The sequence below is a fragment of the Centrocercus urophasianus genome, unplaced genomic scaffold (genome assembly GCF_019232065.1).
Source record: "Centrocercus urophasianus isolate 14NV4802_14NV808 unplaced genomic scaffold, USGS_Curo_1.0 seq_10, whole genome shotgun sequence".
Taxonomy (NCBI): Eukaryota; Metazoa; Chordata; class Aves; order Galliformes; family Phasianidae; genus Centrocercus; species Centrocercus urophasianus.
The window spans coordinates 66,757,061-66,784,832 of NW_024884142.1; the positions used below are offsets into that span (position 1 = coordinate 66,757,061).

The window sequence follows — 27,772 nt, forward strand, 5'->3', positions numbered from 1 at the left end:
AACTAGAAAAAAAAATGTTACTTTTTGTTGATTTGTGATGGATCTCACAGTTGACATGGGTTAATGAAGTGTTCCAGGTCTCACAGCTCAGATCCTGCTGAAGACAGAACTGTTGACTTCAATAAAGCCAGATTTTCATCTCCAGACCTGGACTGCAGGGAGACTGGCTAGAAGTGTGTGTGTGCATGTGTTAGTTGTTACAGTGTAAATGCAGATTTGCTTCTGAAAATTATGAAACTCTGGAAAAAATTCAGTCTTTGGTTGGAATTGCTCCTAGCTATGACATTGTTAGGAGACTTTGTAGCTTATCTGACAAATCTTTTAGTTCAGCACATCTGGGAAATAAAGCTCTGTGAATATTTGGAGATGACTGTCTTTCATGATAGTAAAGAGAATAAAATTACAGCAGTTCTGTTTGTATTTTGCATTAGTGAGGGGCTTGTTCTTTTATATATAATCAACAAGAATTTTGCTATTGACTGCAAGGGGACAGTTCCTTAAAAGAATAAATTGTTGTGACATATTATCTCTAGGGGTGAATGAATGATAATTTCCTGTTAATAGAATTCTAGGCTTCATTTCTGAACGACAGAACCTTCCTCACAAGGAATACTTGATCTCTTAAGTGGCAGTTATTATTGGAATATTCTGAAACTTTTAGAAGCTGAGCTCTGGTTCGATTGAACTACTTGTTTGATTTTTGTGTTGGAGCATTGAGTGTAGGTGAATGAAAGCAATAATTACTGCAGTGGATTATCCAGGCACTCTGACTGTTGAGTGTGTCCAGAGGAGGGCCACAGAGACGGTTGGACATCTGAAGCATCTTTATTACAAAGATAAGCTGAGACAGCTGGGCTGCTTCTTCCTGCAGAAGAGGAGGCTGTAGGGAGACTCACTACAGCTTTCCAGCACTTCAACGTAGCTTATGGAAAAGATGGGGAGCAACTTTTTATGTAGCCTGATTGTAACATGACAAAGGGGAGTGGTTTTAGGCTAAAACAAAGTAGATATAGGTTAGATGTTAGGAGAAAATTCTTTACTCAGAAGGTGGTGAGGCACTAGTGCAGGTCGTCTGGAGAAGCTGTGGGTGCCCCATTCCTGGAGTTGCTCAAGGCTGGGTTGGTTGGGGCCCTAGGCAGCCTCAGCTGGCGTATGGCAGTGCTGCCCATGGCAGTGGGGTTGGAGCCAGTTAATCTTTAAGGTCCCTTCCGAAGTAGTGTATTCGATGATTCTAATAGCATGTGCATCGTGTCCTGCAATGAAGGAAGGGAGGGGTGGCCAGATTCACAAATCCATTTGGTTAGATTAAGGTGAAATGACACTCAAGGTCCAAACACAATCATCAGTTTTCATGAGAATCTCTGTACTGCACTTATCTTAAAATTACTGGCACTCTTACAATTGTATCTATTTAAGCTGTGTGGCTAAGTTATGTGATTATATGAGGAATTAAAATAAGCCTTGCATTAATTGACAACTTTATAAGCAAAAAAGAAAAGGGGAGAGGGAGTGGATAGAGAAAAAGATGGACAAAGAGATCAACGTTCTGGTTTCCAGCGTTGGTGCAGCTAATAGAGGGATCCTTGGTCTGTGAGAGTGTTCATCCAGAAGTTCCGGAGTCTTGAAGTTACTCCCAAGCTTCTCCAAGAGGTGCTTTTATGCCAGTTAGATTGTTGTTAACAAGTGTGTTGTCAACAAGTCTGCAGTTAACAACTCCACCTGTACAAGGGGGTTTTCATCAGAGCAAGGCTGCCCATCTCTGTACAACTCCTTTCTCCAACCACGTTTTCAGCATTTAGTCACTTGTTACAATGATGGTCTTGGCATTGTCTGGGACAATTCCAGCATACCACAGATAAAGTATTTTACTTAGGTCTGTTATAATGTTATGTAGCTCTCTGTTTCATTTGGACTATATTTTCCTTTGCTTGTATGGATTTGTATTTATATCATGCATTCTTTAAGTAATAGTATTATTCCCACGTATCATAGAATTTCTTTTAATTGAAAGGGACTCTTAAAAGTCATATAATCTTGACTCTCCTGCAATTAACAGGGACACCTACAGCTAGATCACATAGCGCAGAGCCCCATCCAGCCTGACCTTGAATGTCTCCAATGATGGGGCATCCACTACCTCACTGGGCAACTAGTTAAAGTGCATTCTCACCCTTATTGTAAAATCCTTCTTCCTCATATCCAGTCATTATCTCCCTTTTTTTGTTTTGAAGCCATTTCCCCTTATCTTGTTACAACAGGCCCTCCTAAAGAGTGAAGCAGAAAGGAGTAGATAATGATATTCTTGAATAACAAGAGGACCAACCAACCTTAAACTAGTGAAATGACTGGAGAGCAAAAGCAAGGCAGACTTTTAGTCCTATTGTCTTTTCTGTGCTTTTTTCTTGTTTAGAATAAAAAGGTTTATTTCTTTGTTGTCATTGTAACAAATAGTACAACTCAAGGTTAACCACTGCCTGCAACATCAACCCAGAAAAGGTCACTTTAGATTTCTAACAAAAACTAGTAGAATCTCTCACCTGCTTGTACAGCAGCATAGCTGTAGTGATTACTTTTTAATAAGCCTGAATTTTGTTAACCTGCTGTGTATTTATATACAAAGCCTTGCTTTCTTTTCTTTTCCTTCTCTTAATAAAGATGGTGTTATTTGTCAGACTAATTAAAGTCCTCATATATAGCAGATTACCTACCTACTAACAAAATAGTCATCAAGGAGACTGTGGCAAAAGTTGTTGAGATACTATTCTGTACAATGTGGATTGATTCTTTTTTTCACTCGACCATGGGAGGTAAAATCTGATGGATATTAGCTAGAAGTATTATTACTACATATTCAACACCAGTGCATTCTATTTACCTTTGAAATATACTTCTATGAGAACTTCTCTAGAATCCTGCTCTAATTGTTGAATGTACTGAGTTTGAAGGCTATTTCTACTTACATCCTTCCTCTACAGGAATGATGGAAGGAAGCAACAAAAATTTACATTGTCCTCTGAGTTTTCTTGAGGATTGTTAGAAAATGAAGTAGTATTAGTGTAATTGAACGTGAAAGTCTGTCTCCTACAGCCCCGTTTCTTCCTTCCAAACCACACGTATCCAGAAAAAAGAGCCTGGGTCTTGTGTCGATGTGTTCTTTGGATTTATAAAAGGAAGAAGAGGGAAGAGGAAAGTATCTTTCTTTAGCGAATATATTACACAGCGGTCTGTATGAACTCCTTCATTCCTGTGGTAGCAAGTGCAAGTTCTTATGTAGAAATTTAGATGGAGAAGTGAGAAGAATTTGAAGAGTTTGCAAAGCAAGCCTAGATGATGGATGCTGGATCTGCTTCAGTCTCATTTAACTGCTTTAATTAATTTACTGATAACTTGATCCTCACTATACAAGAAGAATGTAACTGTACTAATAAATATTGAAAAATCACTTATGGTATGCTTATTTTTTAGTTGTAAAGTGGAATCTTCCTGTAAGTAGTAGTAGAGACATGTTGAGCATGAGCTAGATGCTAAGCTTCTCCATACGGAAACGTGGTCTTCATCCCAGTGCAGTCTTCAATAAACAGCTTGGTTCCATTGGCAGTAATGGCCAACTAAATACCTACAAAGATGGATAAGAAACTTTGAGCCCTGCTACAGTCATGAGAATACAGTGGAGTTCTAATGCTGAGGGTTAGATTGAAAATACGTATAATTTACTTGACTTCCCTCCTCTCTTTTTAACTACGTTTCCACATGTTTTTAGAGTACGTTTTACAACTCTAGTGCATGAAAAGTAATGTTTCTGCAGTTGTCTTGGGAACAACAGTGAGATAGAATATACGTTCCCTGTTTCAACAGAAAAGTAGAAACAAAATCTCACAATGTCTAACACAGGGAAATTCTTAAGAATGAAGTGGAGATTAGGAAAAGTAAAGATCAAAGTGTGCCAATAACATTTTATTAATTTTTTTTGAGTCAAATATGTTGATGGACATTCCAGAAATGTGATTTTAATGGCAAAAAAATGTCTGTGAAGCAGTGCTAACCCACATCTAAGCATAATGCTGGAATATTAAGGATAAAAAGGAAAAGAGTTGTATTTATTGGTGTGTACATGTTGGTATGGTCTATCTAATTTCTTTTAGTCTTTGAATTATGTAGTACAATCCTTCTGAAAGGCTTGTGAGCAAAGTAGTAGCTATCTCCTTGCTGTAGCTATTTAAGTACTATGTAGGTAAAACCTAAAAAGTCCTCAAATTCTGTAAGCATTCCACTACTGTTCACTGAATTCTATATAGCTAGCTTATGAAATAATGATTTGCATACTAAAATGTTTTTGAGTAAGTCCTGGCGTGATTGCTTGCTCTGGTATGTCAGTCCTTGCTGACTCTTTAATCACACTTCAAATGTCAAATGAAGGGAACGCGTATTTTTAATACTGGTACTTTGATGGAAGAAGAATCTTAAAGCTTACAAGAGGAAAGAATTACCAAACAAGTCATAATTAAAGGGCTGAGCAGACCAGGAAGCTTGTAAAAATGTTCTGTAAATTTTGATTTCAGTGTGAGAAGGTTTCTGCAGTCCTTTGGAAGAAGTGTTTTTGCATTTTAGAGAATTCCAAAATATTTCATGAAATGTTCTTATGTTCTTTTAGTCCACATCAAAATTGTTAGCCGTATCTCATGCTGTACTTATTCTGTAGGTTATATGCTATCTGCAGGTTCAGTTACGTTTGCTTTTCTTCTAATGTGCAACATCTGAAGAATTTTTTCTTCAGTCTTACTCATTCTTCCATTTTATTGTCAGAAGTGCTGAGTGCCCTCTGTGTTTTGGATTTAATTGCTGTTCTTTGTATGAAGTTTTACACAGCTTTAACCTGTCTGTAGCAGAACTTGCTATTGTCTTTAGTTATGAATTTAAACGTTCAATCAAACTGGAAGAAAAATGTTTTCCTGAAGGCAACTCTTAATTTTTTTTTTCTTGCTGTCATCCTCTTGAGAGCTGTACCTTGCAGTCTGGCTTTTCTCCAGAGTGAAAGATATGTTTATGCATATAAACTGTATTTTAATTCCAAATTTAGAGACGAGTAGAAACTTTCTTCTTTCATGGAGGAGAAATAAGAAATTATGTCGTAAAATTAGACTTTCCTGTTTGCTGAAGGGAGGTATCCTTTTCTAGGGGAAATATGTGGCTCAATTGAAAAAACAAAAACAAAACACTATACATGTATTTTTAATAATTGAAGAAATTGTGCCTCTTCATTGAGCTGAGAATGGAGGTTTCTTGTTTTCTGTTTTCATTCCTAATTTAGGAATCTTCATAGCCATCTGAAACATAGTCTGATTTGGGTTGGAAGGGACATTAAATATCATCTAGTTCCAATCTTCCTGCAGCAGTCATAATTAACTGATAATAGTTATTTGAATGTAGCTTAATAATCAATTGTGTAACATGTAAGATGAACGTGTTAGGCTGCAATGTTGATATATTTTATTGATAATGTTCCAGGTATCACTTTTCTGACTGTTCTGATTGCCAGAAGTAATGTATATCTTTCTTTTTTAAAATTTATTCTGAGTTTCCTAGTTGAATTTTAGCTTATAGTGTAGATGTCTGCTGTGATTGCAGGTTTTCTTTTTGGGTACTCCTTTAAATCTATCAGCAAAGCAGAATTAGGCATTAACTGTTCTATCTCTATTTTTATTTTGCTCTCTGTTCTGCAGTTTGTTTATACATTTATTTTTTACTTGATAGTTACAAAGTTAAGAGCATCAATGACTATTCTTTCCTTCCAAGCCAACTTGTTTCAGGGATTGCCCCTCAGACTGGTTTCAAGGAATCATGTACTTGGCACAGAGGTATATTCTGACTGAGAAAATGGCTAAGTGAGAGAAACAGTATCAGTTTCCCTAAAGCTTTAACCCTGTAAAGTCATTCAATTAATATGGCATGTGAGAAATGCTCAGTCTTTATAACTTGATAGGAGAGATTTGTTTCCATGCATGGCACTTGCATTTCTGCTTACATAGGAAGGCCTTGGTTCACTTTTTGGTTTACTAACAGAATAAACTAACATGGGATAGAGCACGTTCACTGAAGGCGTATATTCACGTGGGTAGCAAACTGTGGGAGTATGAGGGCTAACAAAATGACATATTTATGTATTTAGTGATTTCATATTGATGAGTGAGGTTTTTATGATGATTTATGTCTGTTACAGAGTTACAGTTTGACAATTGGAACCACATCTAGAGCTTGGGAAGCACACTTTGTTGTAGTAAGTTCTTATTCAAAAGTTATGGCTTGCTATTAGTAGTTATACCCTAGTCATTTGTCTTATTGGGAGGGGCAGAGAAATAAGAAGTTCTGAGACTTGAAATTGGTTTGCAGTGGCACTGTATACGTTTAAATAAAATAATGAGTTGAAGAAAATGCTTATGTTCCTAACAGATTTTCTACCTGGATCCCATTTTCTGTGACTAAGGAATAGTAAGTCATTTAAATGAAATAAATACATAAATAAAGCAGGTTGGTATAACAGGTTGTTAAGGGCTATTTCATTAGCAAAAGGGCAGAAGAAAATATTACAGTACAAATTTATTTTTTGGCCAGATGCCTAAAAATAAATGCTGCTTCAAATAAAGACATGGCTGTATTACCTATTACTAAAATTCTACTACATTCATAAGGCAAATTAATTGATTTTAATGTTTAGCAGAATAATGCATTCTGTGTAGATTAAACATTTTATGAAACAATTTGCTTACCCAAAACTTCCAAGGTGAGACTATATGGCTGTATGTATGTTTCTTTAAATCTGTTTCTCTTCTCACTGATGTTTAACATCTTTACCAATGACTTGGATAAAGGTTAGAATGGACTGTCAGGAAATTTACTGATGATATGAAGGTGGGAGGAGTGGCTGATACTCCAGGAAGCTGTGCTGCTGTTCAGTGAGACCTGGACAGGCTGGAGTGTTGGGCAGAAGGGAACCTGATGTGGTTCGTCAAGGGCAAGTGTGAAGTCCTGCACCTGGGGAGGAATAACCACGTGCATCAGTACAGGTTAGGGGCTGATCTGCTGGAAAGGAGGACAACAGGTTGGCCATTAGCCAGCTGTGTGCCCTTGTGGCCAAGAAGGCCACTGGTATCTTGAGGGGGTTAATAGTTCTCCTCTGCTCTGCCATGTTGAGGCCATGAGTACTGTATCCAGTTCTGGGCTCCTCAGTTGAAAAAAATACAGAAAATTTCTGGAGAGAGACCAGAGGAGAGCCACAAAAATGATGAGGGGCCTGGAGCATCTTCTTTACAAGGAAGGGATGGGAGACCTGGAACTGTTCAGCCTGGAGAAAGCTAAGAAGGGATTTTGTCAGTACTTATAAATATTTAATGGATGGGAGCCAAGTGGATTGGGCCACTCTCAGTGGTTCCCAGAGACAAAACGAGGGGCATTTGGCACAAGCTGAAACATAGCTGTGTACAAACATGAGGAAACATACAAACATTTGAGGGGTACAGAGCACTGGATCAAGCTTCCCAGAGAGACTGTGGACTCTCTTTCTCTGGAGGTATTCAGAACCCATCTGTATGCTTTACTGTGCAATCTACTGTAGGCAACCTGCTGTAGTTATTTCTGAGCTTATTTCTGAGGTCCCTTCCAACCCCAATGGTTCTGTGATCCTGTGATGTCAAATTTCTTCTAGATTTAATCAGAGCATTATCACAAACAAGTACAATTGTGTACTGATGGAATAAATGGCTCTGAATCCTTTTCTGTGCTCTTTAGTTGAAGTTTTAAACACAATTATATTTATCTTATTTATGTAACAGAAGTGTGTGACCTATTTTTTCTACAGTTAGTTTTACGGTGTGTATGCCATGCTAACTATCCTTTGAATTATTCACAGCTAAATTTTGGTAAACTGTTCCAAATTTGCCATGCAGACAGTCTTGTCCAATTCAACAAAGGTAGTAATCTGTCATTTTCCTCTTAGAGAAGAGAGCTAGATGTCTCTTACTTTGCAAATCTTCCTGAAATCTTTATTAATAACCTAAATATTATTTTTGCAGAATAGTGTCTTTTAATTAGTGTTAGCAATGCACTTCTACTGTGTGCAGCATAATTTTTATTATGTCGTTTGTGGAACATGAAGTCAGCTCAAATTTGGATTTGAGATTATGTATACTGTTTAATTTGTTTAATAAGTCATATATGCTATGGTGGAGTACTGATTTTAGGTGCTTAATACATCTAAAATACTTTTCTTATCCACATTTTTTATTCTTTCAGCCTCATATTGTTCTTTAGAACTTCTTTTTCTTCTACTTTTTTTTTTCAATTAAAAAAAAAAAAAATTCCTGGTCTGTATTATAAAATTGTAGACCTATCTTGTCTTGAAGCTTTTACTTTTAGGTGAGTACAGTTTTTGATGAAGCAAGTTTCAACTACTCTTGAAAGTAAGCAATAATTTTGAAATTATCTGGTAATACTCATTTTCCATCATGCTCCCTGCCTGAAATGGGATGTGAGTTGTATACATTTGTTGAATTTTCCATAATTAAAACTGAATCTTCTGTGCACATTTGTGTATGTTGTGTCTACCTGTTGTTTTCCTGTTGTCTAGAGGTTTCTCTGTTACTGGAAGCTGAGTATTTCAAATGACGTTTATGGTACGTTCTCATTGTTATGTTTAATAATAAATCTAATTATTAAAATTAATCATCTAAAATATTGAGTAACATTTCTGTTTTTATCTTACTTAAACACTAAAATTAACTTGAAACAGAGTAAAAAGAAGAAAATAATGGATAGTGATATTTGCTTGAAAGTACACATTATTTTTATCTTCCATATATCTTATTGCTAATTTATGATTGTTCTTGATCATATATATAACATCTTTATTTGCCTAAACTACGCTATATTTGGCATCTAAACAAATTTTTAATCCTTAAATTGTTAAAAAATCACACCTCTCTTTATGAAGGGGAATGAACAATACACACCAGTGTCTTGTCTTGTAAAGGATACTGCTGAGAAAAATTGAGTGTTTGTAAACAATTTTTTTTTTTTTTTTTTTACATTTGGACTTAATGTTCTGTTAAGTAGAATAAGTGCTTCTACTGAAGATTTTTATGTCCTGAAAAGATCAGATTACTGTAATAAACTCAGGGTAGTTTATATAGTTAATAATGTTTTTTTTTTTTTTCACACTTTTTTCTCTTGCTATGGATAAAGGATTATTTTGAAAAACTTAAGTTTTTAACACTTACTATAGAAGATATGGAAATTATTTTTATGCCTTGATTAATATTTGTCGTCTGAGATTCTTGCGACTTTTTTTTCTTTTTGCAGTTCTCTTTCTTTTCTTTGTGCAAGCAGTAGAGATACTTTGTCCTGTGAAATTGTTCTTTCTTTTTTCCTCAAGGCAGACAGCTACCTCTATTCTGTAATTAGTGCTTCTCGGTAAGGGGTAGTGCAGTGAAAAATCTTAAATATATTTTCTATAACTGGGAACATTTTGCTGAAAGCTGTAGTGGTATTTGGGCCTGAAAACAAATAAGAATTACAGTGGACATGGATACTTATAATTTGGAAAACAGCCCAGAACACCTATTTCTTCCACTCCTTATGAGGTGAGGGAAAATGTTGAAAAAGAGATCTTTGTCACTGCTCTTCTGCTTGCAAGATAGAAAACAGAGAGATGAAAATCAGGCTATGTCGGTTTCGTGCTGACTTTGGGAAGAAATTCATTCTCTGTTGACTTTTTATTGCAATAGTGTGTACTTTCTCAGCAGTGAGAAAAACCTGCCATTAAATGTTTTGGTCTTTGGAAGGCAATTCTCATTGTATGTGACAATTTTCTTGTCTGTTTCAGCTGGAAATTTGAACAATTTACTGCACTGGTAACAGAAGATTCTAGTAGATTCTAGAAGATTCCTGATAGCCAAGGAATAGCTTTTTCACTGGATGTATAAGAGAATTAAAATGAGAAAGTGTAGGGTAGTCAACGACATTCTCAAGTTTTTGACTATGTAATTTTTGTTACTAATAAGTTCTTTTAACATCTGTAGTGGAAATGCTAAGTCACAGCCTGAAGCAGTGATTGAGCACCTGTTGGGAAGGCAGAGCCAACCCAGGGAGCTCAGCTGCATGCAATTTACCTCAGTGACTAGAAGGGGTGGAGCGAGGATCCACCTGGCTTCTCATTTAAGGATTGGCAGTGGAGACAAGGGTATCTTGCTGGAGATTCCTGTGTGCCTGAGGTCTTCTGAAGGTAGGCAGATGGATTCATTTCTGTGCTCACAGCTGTTACATTTGAGCAAATTCTTGCTTTCTGCAGCCTGTGACCTTGCTGCTGTGCTTTCTGTTGTGTTACAACATCCTCTCTAGCTGTGATTACAGTTAGCTCTTGCAGTTGTTAGCGTGGTATACGTTCAGATTTAGTTGTTTGTGCTGACGGTGGGATTTCTATATGCTGTGTTCCCAGAATACTTAATGAGCAGCAGCAAAGAATGCAAAAAGCATTATGTTGTGTTCAGGCTGTTGTTGTGGAACCTTAATGATTGCAGACAGGGATTTTTTTTTTTGCTGAAATGTGCACAAAATCCACTATCATCATTTCAAGTGTAGTCCCACTTAAGGGCAGACATGTGTCAATTGAAAGTGTTGCTGTAATTGAAGCACTGCAATGTGATGCTCATGAACTGACTGGAGATTGAAAGCGGCTGCTGTTACAAGATTTGGAGATTATCCAGGGGGCAAACAGAATATTATTAAAGATTAGCTGATAGAAGTAACTTTCTCACCTGATTCATCGTCATAATGTCTGTGTACAGCTTTCAGCGCAGAATTCTTCTCTCCAGACTTGTTTTAAAATGAAGACTTTTTCTGTAGATAAGGGGTTATTTTTAGTTTGTATGATATATATATTTTTAAACATGTTAAGTTATTAAATTTGCTTAAGGGAACTATCGAACTGCTAAACTAATTCTTGAAAGGCTTTCGTGAACTGTTTTTTTTTGTTTGTTTGGTTTTTTTTTTTTTTTTTTTTTTTTTTTTTTTCCTTCAAATTTTCTTCCTCTCCAGACTTAGGGCATTAGAAATTCTGTTGCATTGTTCTGGTACATTTCAGTGCATTAGCTACACAGCTCAGCTGGCAAGGTTTTGTTGTTGGCAACTAGGCTATCCAGAGGAGATGAATCATCCAATTTTATATTCTTGGACCTTGTAAGATCAAGAATGAAAAAGTGTGTGTGTACATATCTGTTTTTCCCTTGAAGACAATTATAGAACATCAGAAATGCTTTACAACTATTCCTATTTCATATGAATATACATTTACATTTTTAAATTTTTATTTGTGTATTTTTTTTTTTTTTTTTTTAAGCAGTATGTGTTCTGATATTTGTTATTCTTAGTTAACAAATACATCAAGAGGATTCAGCACATTATCAAAAGTGTCTTTGTGGCCAATAGCTCTTGTTTTGTTGGACTCTTGGTTGTGTGTATGAGTACAGGTAGAAGTACGTGAATGTCTTTTTTTCCCTCAGTGTTTTCCTGTGTTTAATGTCTATTGAAATAATTTAAATAATTAGGAGAGGTTCCAGAATGGATCTGACCTCTATACGGACTGGTGCTTCTTTGATGCCCTTTAATCTGGTAAGAGTTAAAATTGATACATACATATGGGAAAATTTAGTGTTCTATGTAACATCTGTATTTCAATATTAAAACATGCATGTTTTCTTCCTTAATCTGTGGTCTTGAAATGAAGTGGTGAAAGAATATATGAATTTCGAGACAGACTATGAAGGAAAAGAATTACTGTATGTTTTTTGAAGAACTGAATAATATCTTCCTAGGTATGACAGAGGGGATGAATGGAAATCGTTGCTACTGAGACAAAACCTGAAAAACTGCAGTGTGTAGTCAGTTATCAGAGGAAAGATTACAGCTGTTAGTCGCAAGAGGAACCAGGGGGCAAAATCTATTAATAGTCTTATTGATTGTTTTACGTAGTGCCCAGAGGGCTCAGCAGAGGCTAGGGGCCCTTGTATGCCACTGTGCATGCACAGTGAGTATCAGTTCCTGCCTGAAAATACCGACTCAAATAGGCCAGATGGAGAAACACTGAGGTGAGATTAAGGGGCAAAGAACTGAAGTAATGGGTCCAGAGACACAGAGAGGGCTTGTTCTGGACTCTTCAGACTAATGATGATTTAAGATATAGGAACTTAGAGAACTGTGCCATTGAAGATGAGTACATAACATGGATATGATGTGAGAAGATATATGATTTCAGTGTATAGATTCAAAGCCTAGGGACAGAAGGCAGGACGCAAAAAGGTGAATTTTTTTACAACTTATTGGGTAGTCTTTAACAGAAATATGTTAGTTATATTTAAAAAAAAAAAAAAAAAATTGTCTAACTGGAAGTTCCAAATTGTGAACATGTGGCTGATTTGAAATCTACGAAGAAGTTAAAATTACAACTGAATAAATACAGGAATCCTCTGAGAATGTTTCCAAGGAGATATGAGTTGTCTTTGCAGGTAACATTCAATTATAATGTTGTTTCTTCTGTGTGACTATAAAAGGCATTTTTTCATGTTTATTGATTTATGTTGTCATTCTGTATTAAAAATGTACTAACATAACATGCCTGGTCAGTAGGAATTCTATCTGTGCTTGAAAAGTAGGATTATTTAACTGTTATGTCTCTGCAACTCTATTCTGTAGTTAGGTTCTGGTTAAGGAGTCGAAGCACGCTGAAATTTGTTAAGATGGAATATAGTCATCCTTAGTTATGAAAACTTACCCAATGAAAAAGAACAGTATTCCATGCCATCATAATTTAAACTCCTAATTGCACTGTAGAAGCAAAAACCTAAGTTACTGTAGTTAGCTGCTGTACTCCCACCCTGAGTTTTGATATATAGTAGTTATTGTAGGATTTCTTAGTTAAAATATTTTAATGGGAATAATTCATTCTTAGAATCTGTTTATTCTGTTAGGAATTTGTATCCTGGGGAAAGAGTGGGAAATGATTTTATGATTTTTTTTTTTTTTTTTTTTTTTTGAATAGCAGAAAGCGAAAGAGCAATGGGGATATTTTTTGTAAAGCAGTGTTTGTAACTTGAAATTAGAGTAGGAAAAGCACTTGATGATTTAATATGATGGAACCTGTTACTTCTGCATGCTACTTTTTAGTATTTTTTTGCACTGATTAGGATTTTCCACTTTTGAATACAGTGAAATTGTACTTTTATAGCTATATATACCATCTTCCAAATTAACTTAGTATGCAGATGGCATGTCAGGTGTTAGTGGGATGGAAGAAAAATAGAAAAATGAAAGATTATTTAATAGTCTCAGTTCAAACTGGGACATAACCATTGCTGGAAATTTCCCTGGATTTAATGACTCACCTGAAATATGAATGCATATCTGTACTGGTGAACACAAAAGGCAAATAGAAGCAAAGATAAGCAACCTGTAATGCACTGCTTCTAAAATAAGAAAAAATACCATATGAAGTTAGAATTTGAAGATTTAAGCAAAATAGGGATGTCACTCAGCATGAAGTACCAACTGTTTCCAGCTTATTTAGTATGCAAGAACATACTTAGGGATGACTCACAGCTAAAATGCCTTACATAAGATTACCCAAGTATTTAGTTCACTTCAGGTGATGGAAAGATACCATAAAAATAATAATAAAATCTTGTATCTGGATGCTTTCCTTGATTTATACAGTGTTGTGTTTGTCAGACCCTCTATTATGTTCAGAATATATGCTTTTATCCTCTCTATGGATTTAAATCATACAAATAATGACTTAAAAAGAATAGTTAAAAAGTTATGTGAGAATGTAATTTTGTTTATGATTTAATGTCACAAGTTCACCTGGCCTGGGAATTAAAAATAGCAGGCTGGAGCAGTGTTGCCTTAAAAGAAAAGCTGTTCTGTGACTTCAACTCTTGCTAATTCTGTTTATTTTCTACTTCACCCTGCATCAGTGGTCTAGTGAAGTAAGCTAGACTTTTATCTTTCGTTGCAGAGCTTTTATATGTTGTACCGATTTATTTATTATAGATTAGATAAAAATAATGGAAGTAATAACGAAGACCAGGGATCCATTTAACTCAGTACAGTATCTCCACTAGTGTTCAATAACAGATAATGAGGAAAAAGAGCAAAAGTGCACTTTGTCCCTGCTATGTGCCATCAGCCTGTAGTGGTTTGTGACCTCAGCAATTAGACTCAGGAGTGGTGACAATGAAATTGGTAGCAATATGAGCTCTGCAGCTGAAGTGGATAGTGCATGAAGAAGCATTGCTCTTTGTTTTGTAACTACTATGTACAGCTATTTTGAAGCTACAGTGTTCAACAACTGATGATCCCCAGTTGTGGTATGGGAAAAGGCAGTGAATCACGACTGAAAATATTACTGCATATGTTTGCAACTGCTGTACTAAGTTTTGTTTCACAGGCTTATACAAAAGGTGCAGTATTTAAAAACAAAATCAGAAGTTTTCAATTTTAAAAAGCGAAAGCCCGTTTTTTTTTTTTATGTTACACAGCTGTAAAAGTGACATTTTTTGGAAAAAAAAATTAAAAATCCATCCTTATTTGTGTGTATTTCTTCCACAGTTTTGCATTTCCCATCTACCTTTCCCCTGATTCTTGGTCTGCCCTTCTGTGGAAGAATTTACAGTTGCAGATTTCCTGGCTTTTATAATCAGAGATCCAAACATCGAAATCTGCATGTAACCTGCATTCTGGAGGCTGCCTGACCCTTTGAGAACTAACAGCCCACTTCATCTCTAGCTGTGGTTAAGAATGTTTGGGGCATTAGAAATGCTGTCAAGCACACTCATGGTTTTCACCTGAAAGGAAATCATTGCTACTTGCTTATTGTGTTTTCATGTTTATATCTTTTTTTGTCATGGCTTTGGTGCTAAGCATTTTGATCTTGGCATCTCAGCACGTGTTCATGTGTTTGGGCTGAGTGTGGTGAAGTCCACAGAAATATTGCTGTGAAGGGCATGGAGAAATTAACTGCAGCCTTGCCCAGCTTGCTGCTGCTGCTGAGGAGGGAAGTCCAGCATCTATTATGACAGGATGTGCTGGAGAGAATGTTTGGGGTAGGGGTGAAGAGCCTTGAGGAAAAGGATACAAAACCAGGTGCTGTTTTTTTCTTTTAAGGCTCTGCTTTCTGACTTTCCATTTGCCACTTCTTAATGTTGCTGCTTCTGTATATTTGAGAGCCTGATGGGGCTGTACTGTGACCAAAGAAACAGAGTTGTGGTGGGCAACTTTCCTGGTGGAAAATCTGGGAAGATAATGGCAACTGATCAGATAATTATGGACAAGTCTGCAGCGTGGTGGGCATCTAAGAGTGAATGTACTTTTGTGTTGGCATAGGCTGGCTATTCTTCAGAGAAGTAGAATCCCCTGACATCTCTGCTGTGAGAAATGGCAGGAGGTTCAACTCCTGGTCTTTGTGCATGTGTAGATGAGCAGAGCAAATGGGGAGTAGGCGGTGGTTATGCAGTGCAGTGAGGGGATGGGTGACTGTGGCACATCGTGGCTCTTTCTCGCTCTTTAAGATAGAGGGCAAACTTACGACCTAAATGTTTTATGAGTAAGGCAGTAGAATTTCTTAAGTACCCTACTTTTTTTTCCCCTTCAGTAATTGTGCTTAGCAATTACTGACACCTTTTCTTTGAGCTCTGGAAAGTATCAACTAGTAAGTGCCAGTGTTCAAATATTAAGCTTTAGAGGTAGAAAATACTTATTCCAACAATTGCAATTTGGAAACAATTGAAGCAGTATGGGTATTTTCAATTTGATTTTCATTGTAAATAGCAAGTTGAACTGCAAGTGGATTTTATTTAACTGTGAAAGACTGCTGGATTGGTTAATATTAAAAGTGGGTTACTGGCTTGAAATTGACAGTAATAGGAAATAAGAATTCCAATAAAAACAAACAAAAATTAATAGTTGCTGATTCTCCATATGCTTAAAATTAATTATGGTAACAAGCTTTCTGCCTCTCAGACAAGTAGTCAAAGGCAGGTTCTTCCTGAAGCTTCCAGTCTGAAGTTGGGAAGATGCTGAGGTGAAGGGGATTTCCTCAAGCAGCAACCAAACCAGTGTTGTACCTCTATCCCTCTCTTTCCAAACCAGGCAGCAGGCATGGTTTGTAACACCCCCTGCAAAGATTTGGAGAAAAGAGAAAACAGCTATTTTTGTGCACTGCATGTGACAACATCTGTAAGTAGGAGGATGCACTGCATGGAAACCCAGCAGCAAACATCTTTCGGCTTCTGGTGTTCTGAAATGGAGGTCACTAATGCCTGGTTTTCAGTGGTAGCAATTAATGCTTGTAGATCTTTAGGGACAGAATTAAAAAATGGATAGCAAGTTAAAAATACCTTATTCTCTACTGAAATTAGCAGTAAGTTTGGGTTCTTTCTGGTTGTGAATTAAATAAAGATGTTTCTAATGTTTGGCAATATATCCTTTTTCTTGTAGAAGATTTAAGATTAAATTATCCTACAGCAACTCTATTCCATTCATAAAAACAGTATCTACTGACCAGTACAAAACTTTCCTTTTGTTGTTAGAAATTTAAGTACAAGGAAAAGCAAACATGATTTCTAATGATTATAAGTGTGTGTGTGTGTGTGTGTGGTGGGGAGGGGGGTAAGGGGAGGATGAATTTTTGCCTTGATGTAGGAATTGTGATTTTTGAGCTTCTGAGTTTTAAAAATGAGGAAATAAATATGGACTAAGATGATAATTCCTTACTATGTGGCTTTTTTTTTTTTTTTTTTTTTTTTTTTTTTTTTTTTTTTTTGGAGCCACTGGGCAGCATGTTTGTTTTAAGTGGAACGATGTATGTATCCCTAAGGGATAACAAGTACCCTTTTTCTGGATGCACTCTTTGTGTCCTCAGACTAATAGGGACAATGATGCGTTTACATTACTGCTCCATTTAAAGAATAACTGAAGATAAGAAATAAATACTTCATTCCCAAATGGTGTCTGCAATATTTAGAGGCTTGGCTAGGTTTCAAGAGGGTAGGCATGAATTCAGTATGAAAGTGCTGTTGTTTCTGTGGAAAGAATAAGCTGTGTCATTTGATCAGAGACAAAATGGCTATTGAGCAATGGGGATTTCGAGGAAACAGCATTTAATAGCGAAGAAAAAAGGCAATATGTGGGTTGTCATTAACTTTATCTGCTTGTGTAGAATTGTCACTGGTTGCTCTGTTCTGCTGTTCGTGTACTTCCCTACTAGTTTCTCTAATGGAAACACCTCCCTTTGCATTCAGGGCCCCTTGTGTAATTTATTTATTTAATTTTCTTTGAAGAAGCCAAAAAAGGTTTTTTTTTTTTTTTTTTTTTTTTTTTTTTTTTTTTTTTGTCCTTTTTGGGCTGATGGGAAGATTGTTCAATGAACAACCAGTGGGAAATCATGCCTTGATACAAATGTAATCTTCAACGATCTTTTTCTTGTTTGATAAGGCTTGTGCTATTCGGTGCACTTTAGCAGTTTTATTTGAAACTAGCAAGATATAATAGCTCAGGCAGACTTTGACAGACCATTTTGAACTGAGCTAAGTATTAACAGATTGTTCAACCAGAGGCCTGTAAGGCTTGCCTCTTGTTCGTTAGAAGGAAATCATTCTGCACCGGGAAGGCATTTGCTGTGCTGCTTGGTCTGTGAAGAAGATACTGTAAGAACTGCCTGACAGTTAAGGCTCTCTTCTACTGAAGTGATGAAGATAGATATGTTATGCACTCCCTAAGCCATAGAATCATAGAATCACAAGGTTAGAAACAACCTGCAAGATCATCTAGTCCAACAATCCTCCCATTACCATTGCTACCACAAGCACTAAACCATATCTCATAGCTCCTCATCCAGGCACCTCTTGAACACTGCTAAGGATGGCAACTCCACCACTTCCCTGGGGCAGGCCATTCCAGTGTTTAACCACTGCGAAAAAAGTTCTTCCTTATGTCTAACCTAAATCTCCTTTGGTACAACTTGTGGCCATTTCCTCTGGTCCTGTTCGTTGCCTGGGAGAAGAAGCCAAACCCCTCCTCATCACAACCTCCCTTCAGGAAGTTGTAGAGCGCAATGAGGTCTCCTCTGAGCCTCCACTTCTCCAGACTAAGCAATCCCAGTTCCTTCAGCTGCTCCTAACAAGACCTGTGCTCTAGGCCTTTTACCAATTTTGTTGCCATTCTCTGGACATGCTCCAGGGCCTCAATGTCTTTCTTGTAGTGAGGGACCCAGAACTGAACACAATACTCAAGCTGCAGCCTCACCAGTGCTGAGTACAGGGGGATGATCACCTCCCTGCTCCTGCTGGCCACACTATTTCTAATGCAGGCAAGGATGCTTTTGGCACTCTTGGCCGCCTGGGCACACTGTTGGCTCATGTTCAGCCGAGTGTCAACCAACACACTCAGGTCCCTTTTCTCTTCACTGTCATCCAGCCACTCATCCCCAAGCCTATAGCACTGCATGGGCTTATTGTGGCCAAAGTGCAGGAAACTGTGCACGTTGTCTCCAAACGAGCATTTCCTGTCTTAAGTCTCACTTCTCCTCAAAATATATAATAGCACCTGTGTTTGAACAGTCTGACACATGGTAGATTTAGCTGTGGCTGCTGACGCTTGATGAGGCCACTTTGGTCCCACTTCCTGTGTTCCCACGTTTTGAATGGTGACTGGAGCTCACTGAGAGATCTTCCTATGTGTCTGAAGTCAAATGTTCGGTGATTGGAGATATCAGTTGTGCTTGTGAATTCATTGTGCCAAATTCAGTAATGTACCTTTAAGCTAAGTCATATCTCTGAAAACCAATCTGAAACACCTCAACAGCTACGTTATGAATTAGTACTTACCCTTGACAAATATGTTCCTGTGGCTAGTTACCCTCAAGTTAAAAACGTGTATCCTTTTCCTCCTTGGCATTTTTCCCTATTTCATCCTCCAGTGCTGTCTAATGACTAAAAGATAAATTGAGAGTGCATTCATAATTTAGCACAGTGTAAGTGCTTACAGTCTTTCTGTCAAAAATGACTACAGCCTAGTTCACACCTTCCCAGGTTTAATTTTCTGTGTATCCACAGCTGATTCCTTCCTGCACAGTGGTTTAAACATAGACTGTATTCAAATAGACTCAGTAATTTCCTATATCCTTTATTACTTATACATCTCGGATGCTTTTAGTAAATATTTTTTACCTTGGGATTTCATTGCAGGAATATTTTATTCTTCCTAACCACCCCTGCTTTTGATCTTCTAGCGTGTGTGGGGTTTCTTTTCTGTAGCTTTTTTATTGGATCTACTGACTTTTCAGTTTCCTTAGATAATTCAGAAATGCTTTATTTCTGATTTCATGTAGGTTTTTTTTTTTTTTTTTAAATTGTTATTCTTAGGTAAGGATCACTGATGCATTGTTATAATGTTTTAAAAGCTTAATTACTGACAACTGCTTTAAATGCCAATTATGTTCTGACTTTTAGTGTGAGTAATACTGTATTTCTTATTTTCTGTTTTACTTGTCTTGGATTCTTTACAGTTTTGTTTACCTGGTTAAGAATGAGTCGATTATTCTTTCAGTAGAATAAAAAAAAAAAAAGTCACGCACTCTTTTCTGTGTAAAGTATATAGATGTTTTTGTGGGTATCTGATTATTTAAACAAAGCAGTTTGGGGAAGTTAATAATAATAAAAAAAATACATATTTTTAAATCTTGAAACTCCATATGGAGATTTTTTTTTCTCTTATGTCTTTCATGTGCTTTTGCTCTGTACTGGCACAAGCAAATCAAAATTTATTTGTACAGATCAGTGGAAGAATAGATAATCTACAATAGAAGCATGTGGCATTCTAATATCGCAAGTAAGCTTGAATGTAGTGCAGCTTGTTACGTGATGTAGAGAGTATACGTTAATGAGAGGAAAGCACGGAGAAGGAAACTGACTGAGGTTTCAGTTCTTTGGGGCTCCAGCACTATAATTTTTATCAGTTTATCTTGCACTGCACAGTTGAGTTGCTATTAAATCTTATGGCTTAATAAATGCATTTACAATGGTGTTTGGTCTTCTGCTTTTACTTGCGTAATAGTGATCTCACATAGTTCATCTCAATGCATAGGGATCTGGTGTGTTTTAGTAATCCTTGCTTGTGTCAGCTGGGGAGATAAATATAGCACATATCAGTAGAGGGAGTATGTATGCAATCGTAAAATGTGGAGCAACTTAAAATACAGCATCTGCACGTGAACATGTACAAGTATCATGACTTGACATATACACATTATTACAGTACTTGGGTTTTTACTGTTAAATTAAGAGGAGGTTGGGCTTGAAATTATGGTAAAAGCATCCCTTTTCAGAAGTTGTGTATGTTTTTGTGGTCATATCCCTGGGCGTACCAAGTTCGATTTATCCTTAATGCTTGAATTTCTATTATTTTCCTATGTGATCAGAGCAGATATTAAGGCTCAAGAGCATAGATCTAGCAGTATTTCAAAGTCACAGGCAGTACCAATAAAAGCAAGTGAACAAATATATGCTTCTATAAAATCCTACAAGAGGTTAATTGAAATAAGAAATCCTTAATCTGTTAGTTATGTTTTACATCCAACAGCACATTCATAAACAACTTCAAATTTTCAAAAATGTTAGAAGTAGCCTGGCACCCTTTTACAGTTTCTCAATATGCTATTGGTCTTTGCCGTGCTTGGAGTGATTTGTGTCTTTTTGCTTCTTTAGTTGTTAGCAACCTTGTTCAGAGGCTTCTAGGTTAAACTTAAGCCTGTGATAGTGTTTATTCCCAGACAGGAAACAAAGATGTGCCTCTTTCTAACAAAGAATCTTTGTTTGCTTATGCAGTAAGCCAGTGTTGTCTAGCAGTATTTGCTGGAGGTTTTAGCGAAGGGTATATTTGATATAACTTCTCTCCTGGGATGACTGAAAATCTAGTCCTATTTTTCTTAAGACAGATATTAGTTAGCTGTATTGTTAGCAGATTGATGGGTCAGATACTGACTTAAGTGAGGATGGGTTTATTTCTCTATCTATCCATAAGTATGAAATCAGGAGATTGACTTTTCCACTTTTTCCTTGGATAGAAGAATGTAGGAGGCAGAAATATGAGAGTTGGTGGCATTTGAATTTGATTAGAACCTGAGCCATTTTCAGAAAACCATTTAATATCATTATCAGGGGACTGGGGCACCTTCTTATAAGGACAGGCGAAAGGAGGAGAAAAAAAGGCTGCAGAGTGACCTCAGAGCAGACTTTCAGTACCTAAAAGGAGCCTACAATGAGGAGGGGAATCAACTCTTTGATAACTGCAGGACAAGGGGAAATGGTTTTAAGTTGAGGGAGGGGAGATTTAGAATGGGTGTTGGGGGAAATTCTTTACACAGAGAGTGGTGAGGTGCTGGAACAGGCTGCTCAGAGTGGTTGTGGATGCCCCATCCCTGGAGGTGTTCAAGGCCAGACTGAATGGGGTCCTGGGCAGCCTGGTCTAGTATTAAATGGGGAGGTTGGTGGCCCTGTATGTGGCAGGGGGGTTGGAACTTCATGATCCTTGAGGTCCCTTCCAACCCTGGCCATTCTGTGATTCTGTAGTTATGACATCATTCTCTGAAAGTCCTGTTGAAATTTGCATGGGTGCTGCTGGTAATTTCAGGAGATTTGTTTCTCTTATAATAGTTAGAAATTTTCTATTTAACTAGTTGTGAGACAAAAAATAATTAACACCTAACTACTGCCTGCTTGTAAGAAAGGAAGAATGATGACTGAAGTTTTTTGTTAATTGATGACAAATCATGATCAGCAATGCTTAGCCAGGTGTTTTTCTTGTCTGTTTTCAGTCTGACTTTGACTAATTAATTGCAAAGAAGTATTTTCAAATACTTGATTTTAGGACCTGAACATATTTGGGAAACTGGATATTATCAGTTGTGACTGCTGGGGAGGTGGTACAAACGTCTGCTGTATAGACTTGGCCTGTGTAGTACTTGAACACACTCTGCTTGCTGAGACATGGCAGAATTACTGGGAAAAAATACTGATTTGAGCTTTCTCTGTCTCTTAACCTAGAATTTCTTAAGTTGTAGAGTTCGCCCTTATCTGTCTCAAATTTGCTGTTTCAAGAAGAAAAATTCAGTGTTCCCATTCTGCAGAAGGCTGATAACGCATGGACTTTCGTTCAGTTTTAATACTGTCAATGAATACATAAGGAAGTGTTGCATGTCTGTGAAACTTGCCTGGGAGCTGTTGTAACTTGTCTTGGAAATTCTTCTGACAGTGTTAAAATAGATCAATCCATGAATTAATTTTTAAATCATGTGAATATATGAACAAATCTGTAAATGTTTGTTTTTTTTTTTTCAAGTAGCTGAAATGAAAATGCATCATGGATTTGTAGTATAAACAAGATATTTTTGATAGCAGAAGCTACATTTGCATCTATGAAAAAGTAAGATTTCTTACATAAGCAAAATCTTATACTTTGTCATGAGGCCAACATATAGTTTGCTTGGAAAATTAAATTTATTTTTCTGAGTTCCAAATATTAGGACTTCTTCTACATCTTCTTGGCTTCAATTTTTTCCTCTGCTTTTTGATATCAGATTGTACCAGATTGTGTCTTATGAAGCTGTTAATTGGACATCCAAGTGCTTGTTTGCTTGCTTAGAGGACTGTATGGGAACTGCTGAGTCAGGGCCTGAACCTCTGATTGATCACCTGAGGTGAGCCATGGGTCAGCCAGAGGAGCACAGGTGAAGGCAATTCACCTGTGCTGCCGGAAGGGGTGGAGCCAGGCTGCACCTCTCCTAGACCTATTTAAGAGCTGGCTACCAGAGGGGAAGGATCTCTTCTGGCGATTGCCTCTATTGGTGTTTTGTGGTGAGCCCAGCCGAAGGGTAAGCCTCCCATTTTATTCTCTTTTGTTATCATTGTCCACTTTGCCTAACTCTCTTGATTATATTGTAACATCTTGATATCCATTGATTATACAGAGGACTGGCCTGGAAATTTCAAAGCTGTGACCTCAGGACTCTATGTATGTGCTTCTGGGCCATCATGAGTCTGCTTGTTGTGATGGTCCTGTTTTCCTGGGTATCCAGTGTGATCTGATTTGGAAGGATACTGTGTGCTTATGTGTGTAACAGAAACCTCTATTAAATGCATTTCAAACTTGTAAATTGTTATTTAATTATGAGTGTTTCAAATGTGCTGATTCTAGACATCTTGGAACTTCAAATTGTCCAGCACCTTTAGCTTTGCTTAGTCATGTTTACTTTTCCCTGTTAGTAAAATGAAGACAGGAACATTTTACCTGACACTTTTCCTATTCATCTGCATGGAATTCTCTCACGTCTATGAAGCTGTGGGTTGTTGGAGCCTGCTATCCTGTAAAGAGAATGCTAGGCTGGGTATGAAAGTTGTCAGTGATTGGAATGGAGTGGGGTGCAATAAATGCAAGGCATTGAGGCACGTATTGAATACTGAAGGACAAACTATTGAACACTTAGTTCTGTTAACACTGTTAGAACTTCATTCTGTGGGAGGAGGAGATTGCTGCTTATAAAACTATTAAGAATTACTATGTAATTGTGTCTGTAAGACAGTTAAAAAAAAAAAAGGATTGCAATGATAAAAATTCCCTCAAGAAAAATCTAGAGGGAATAATCTACTGTTATGGTAATTGTGCACATATAGAGTGGTCCACTGGAGCAATTACAGCTGTTATGTACAGCTTGGCCCTCTGATGGTGATTCCTGAATAAGATCAGAAACGATTTACCCATTATGTTTTCCTTCACTTATTTCAGTACTAGTGCACTGCTCTGGTGCTTTCCTTCCTGCTGTCTTACCTGCCATATTTTCTAAAGAATACATAAAGAAAAAGTTCAATTTAATTTCTTGCACAAATCAGATAAAAACTGCATAGAGTATGTAGGCTAGAATAATAAATTTGCTGGTTTATGAAACAACAGAGCTCTAGAGATGGATGCAAAGCTGTCATCTGTGCCAAGTTTAGGTGTGGATCAACAGAAACGCTAGTGAACTCTTAAGTACTTGGATAGGAGTTCTTTGCGTTGCTTCCTCTGACAGTGCTTGCAGCTTTTATGTTCAGATAAATGTGTTTGGCAAAGAGAAGCTGAGTGAGATGGATTAAAGGTATAAAGCCTTCAATTCCATGATAAAACTTTTTGCCTTCCAGGTGACTGCTTAAGAAAGACCTTTTTAAGGAGTAGATAATGTAGGTTTTCCATTCCCAACACTTTAGTACACCTAAGTATCTTTTCATATTCTAGCAACTTTTATGCTGAGTGACAGTTAAGTCTTAGAGGCATGGTTTCTGTGTAGTTACTTTAGGTCTTTCTCCTGGGTGTGAAAAATAAATCAGTTGGACAGCTATCAAATTCAAAACCTGTTGTTTTATTTACTCTCTAACAGTGTCAGAGAGAGAAATATAGGATAACATAGGAGAAATTATAGATTCAGTGAGTGTGTGTTTTTTTTTTTTTTTTTTTTTTTTCCTCAGAGACTGTTGGCTACTTTGACTGACTCTATGACTCTAGCAAGAGATCTTTAGAAATTTTCTGCTTCCAGAAAGCTTGCTTTCACAGCAACTGTATATCTTCTAAATTGACTCATGGCAAAAAGTTGGTCTTAAAATCTGTCCAATCTGCCAGCTTCTCAATATTTTACAGGAAGCTCTTCCCAGGAGTGTAATATTCACCCTAGTGTGCTAGTTAAAAGAACTCTGGTTGTCACTGGGACATTTGCCATCTGGAATGTGGAGAGAATTACAGTCTCTAATATGGTGACTGCTGGAAGATTTGGGCCCTCTTTATGCTAGATGATTCCTTTCAAAGAAAATTAGGAAAAAACTCCTAGTAATCAGTCTTTAGAGTGTACTGTTAGAATAAAATGTATTAAATATATCAAAGGTAAGGATGAAATAATAATAATAAAGCAGAACTAAGGAAATGTTGTGAATTACCGCAAGGAAGCTACCACAGTTAAGAGTAATGAAATGATAGAGAAATTTTAAGGGAGGAAAAACAACAAACAACAAAACAAAAAGTGAGGGGAAAAAAAAACCCTCATTTTTTGCAATCCACTGTGGTGTTTTGTGGAGAGAACAGAATTCTATGCTTTCTGTCAGTTTTCTCATACTCTCATGTGCTAGACCCTATGTTTTCTGCCCATCTCCATTATGGGTTTGAGTCTAGCTGGCAACCCAGGCAGCAAGAGAAGAGTGGAGGAGAAAAGCTGCTGCAGGAACTACCAGAATTCTCTGGTATTTTTTGTTTTACTTGGTTTCTGGAGGGGAGGGAAAAAAAAAAAAAAAAAAAAAAAAAAAAAAAAAAAAGGTGATTTGGATGACTGATTGTTGTGGTTTAATCCAGCAAGCTGCTAAACACCATGCAGACTTTTGCTTGCTTTTCTCATCCTCCACATGGAAGGCAAAAAATAAAGGAGAAAAAAAACCCTCATGCTTTGAGATTAAAAAAAAACCTGAATTTTATTAAGACAGAAAAAAGAGAGAAATAACAGCTATAATAGTAATTATATTTGTTTACAAAGCAACCACCTGCCAACCAATGCCCATCCAATCTCTGAGCAGTGGCTGTTGCCCCCAGCAAATTCCCCTCAGTTCTATGTGGTTTTGTTTTTTTTTTTTTTTTTTTTTTTGTGTGTTGTCATATGGTATGGAATGTGCCTTTGACTAGTTCAGGTCAGCTGTCCTGATTCAATCCCCTCCCTGCTCCTTGTGCCCCCCCCTCAGCCTCCTCACTAGCAGGACAATATGAGAGGCTTTCTACAGCACAGCTCAGCAACAACTAAAAGGTTGTTTTCTTCCCAAAGCCAAAATGTATCATACAGGATACTATGAAGAAAACCACTTCTGTCCCAGCTGAAACCAGGACACTGATCTCATTAAATGAGAGCTTGAATTTCATGTGTGTGGTGCTTTGAAGTAATATCCATCCAGAAATTTCCCTATCAGTTTTCCCAGAGTATGAAGGAAGTTGGGGTTCTGCTGTTATTTCTTCATATACAATTTCCAGCTTTAGAATGATCAAGAAGATGGACAGACTACTGGCATTATAACACACCCTTCTCATTGTCTCTGTATTTTTATATTGTTTGCATACTGATTTTAGCTAAGTGCATTTGTTTTGTACTTACAAAAGTATCAAGAAATCAGAATTTCTTAGGTGATACTATTTTCTTTGGTCTGTTCACTAAATGGTGTTGATGAAGCTTATAACTTAACACTGTCAAACAGAACTTTCCAATCTTCATATTTCAGTGTCTGATATTGCAAAGGAACTTGAGTAGGTCAGTGGTTCGCTGAAGGATGTACAAAAGATGTTCTGCTTTTTCCAAACATGTGTTTTAAACAGATGCTTTCAATATCCATCTTGGTTTCCTGATTTAGAAAACACTTAGAATCTTACTTTATACTCAGCAGATTAAAGGTATTTAAGTCAGAATATGCTTTAACGTTTTCTTGAATTAAGGTCTGAAGAAAGTAGTGTTTTCCCCTTAAGGTCTCATTGCAAGTGCAGAAGTACAACTCTGTTAGAGTAAAAGATGCCTTAATTCTGAAGGAAAGCATCTTGCTGATTTGCAAAAAGCAAATGTTAATGGATTACATTCTTAATGACTTATGCACAACAGGGATAAAAAACAAGAAGAGAAACGCTGAAGAGATTGCAGAGTGATTATATCCAAAGTATATTGCCAGTCTCTTTCAGAACAGAATACAATGGGCAGGCTAATGAGGCTCCACTTTTTCTTAATGCAATAAGGATGTTAACCAACTAGATCTGCAAGCTTTTGTGTGAGCAGTTGATGTTTGTTCTAATGGCACTGCAGAGATAAAACAGTTAATTTCTTTTAGCTCCTGAAGTCGCATAAGAGCCTAGAAAACTGTTGTGGATGCAGCTATTTTCAGTGATGTGTTGCTTCATCCAGCCTTAGGTCTAAATAATAGCATGAAGTCACTATCTGGCTTTTATCTCTTTTCAGAAATATGTTGCTTTTTCAAATCCCTTGTAACATTATTTATGGATTGTTTAGAATTCATTTCCTTGTTTAGGTCAGGTTTCAATGAAGATAATAGCAGCCAGAGACAAGACAGCAGTAATGTCTTCATGCAACACTACTTTTGTGCAGTAAAATAATCTTATCATGTCTTGGAATGACACTGAGCAGGTTAAATTATGGGCAGGCAAGTTTGAAGCAGAATGCAGGGTTTTACATATGTAAGCTAAGTTGTGATTAAAATATTTAAGTCAACCGAAGCTGTAATCTGAGGCTGGTGTTTTCTGGTTAATATTTGTTGGGGAAGAGGTGGGGAATAAGTACAAAGGTGAGGAGGTACCTTTTAAATTGTTATGATTATTTCCACCCTCTCCCCTACCTCCCTGACTGGAAAATGACCGCAACTCATTCTAAAATGTTTCATTTCTATTTCAATGGTCTCCAAAAGCAGAAGATAGCTTTCAGGTAGAGGCAAAGACAGCATCTTCAGACGATTTCCTTCAGGTGCAGCTGTTTGTTGTGCTGCCCTGCAAATCCTGGTGGCACCCAACTTCAGTATCTCACTGCCACCTTTCTGGTCTGATCATAGTGTTATTAGGAAGAGTAATTGAAGTCCTCTGTCAAACCTTCATGTATCCTTACTGTCTACTTCTAGTGCGT

The 27,772-nt window shown here is 37.0% G+C and overlaps 1 protein-coding gene across 1 annotated transcript in view; it reads left to right on the plus strand.

Annotated features, from left to right (window-relative positions):
• The window catches only part of RYR2 (ryanodine receptor 2), a 340,802-nt gene that overhangs the window by 5,948 nt on the left and 307,082 nt on the right, over window positions 1–27,772 (plus strand). Inside the window, exon 2 of the mRNA XM_042817920.1 lies at window positions 6,218–6,274. Coding sequence (XP_042673854.1) covers window positions 6,218–6,274 — 57 coding nt within the window. The remainder of the gene's footprint in view (window positions 1–6,217; window positions 6,275–27,772) is intronic.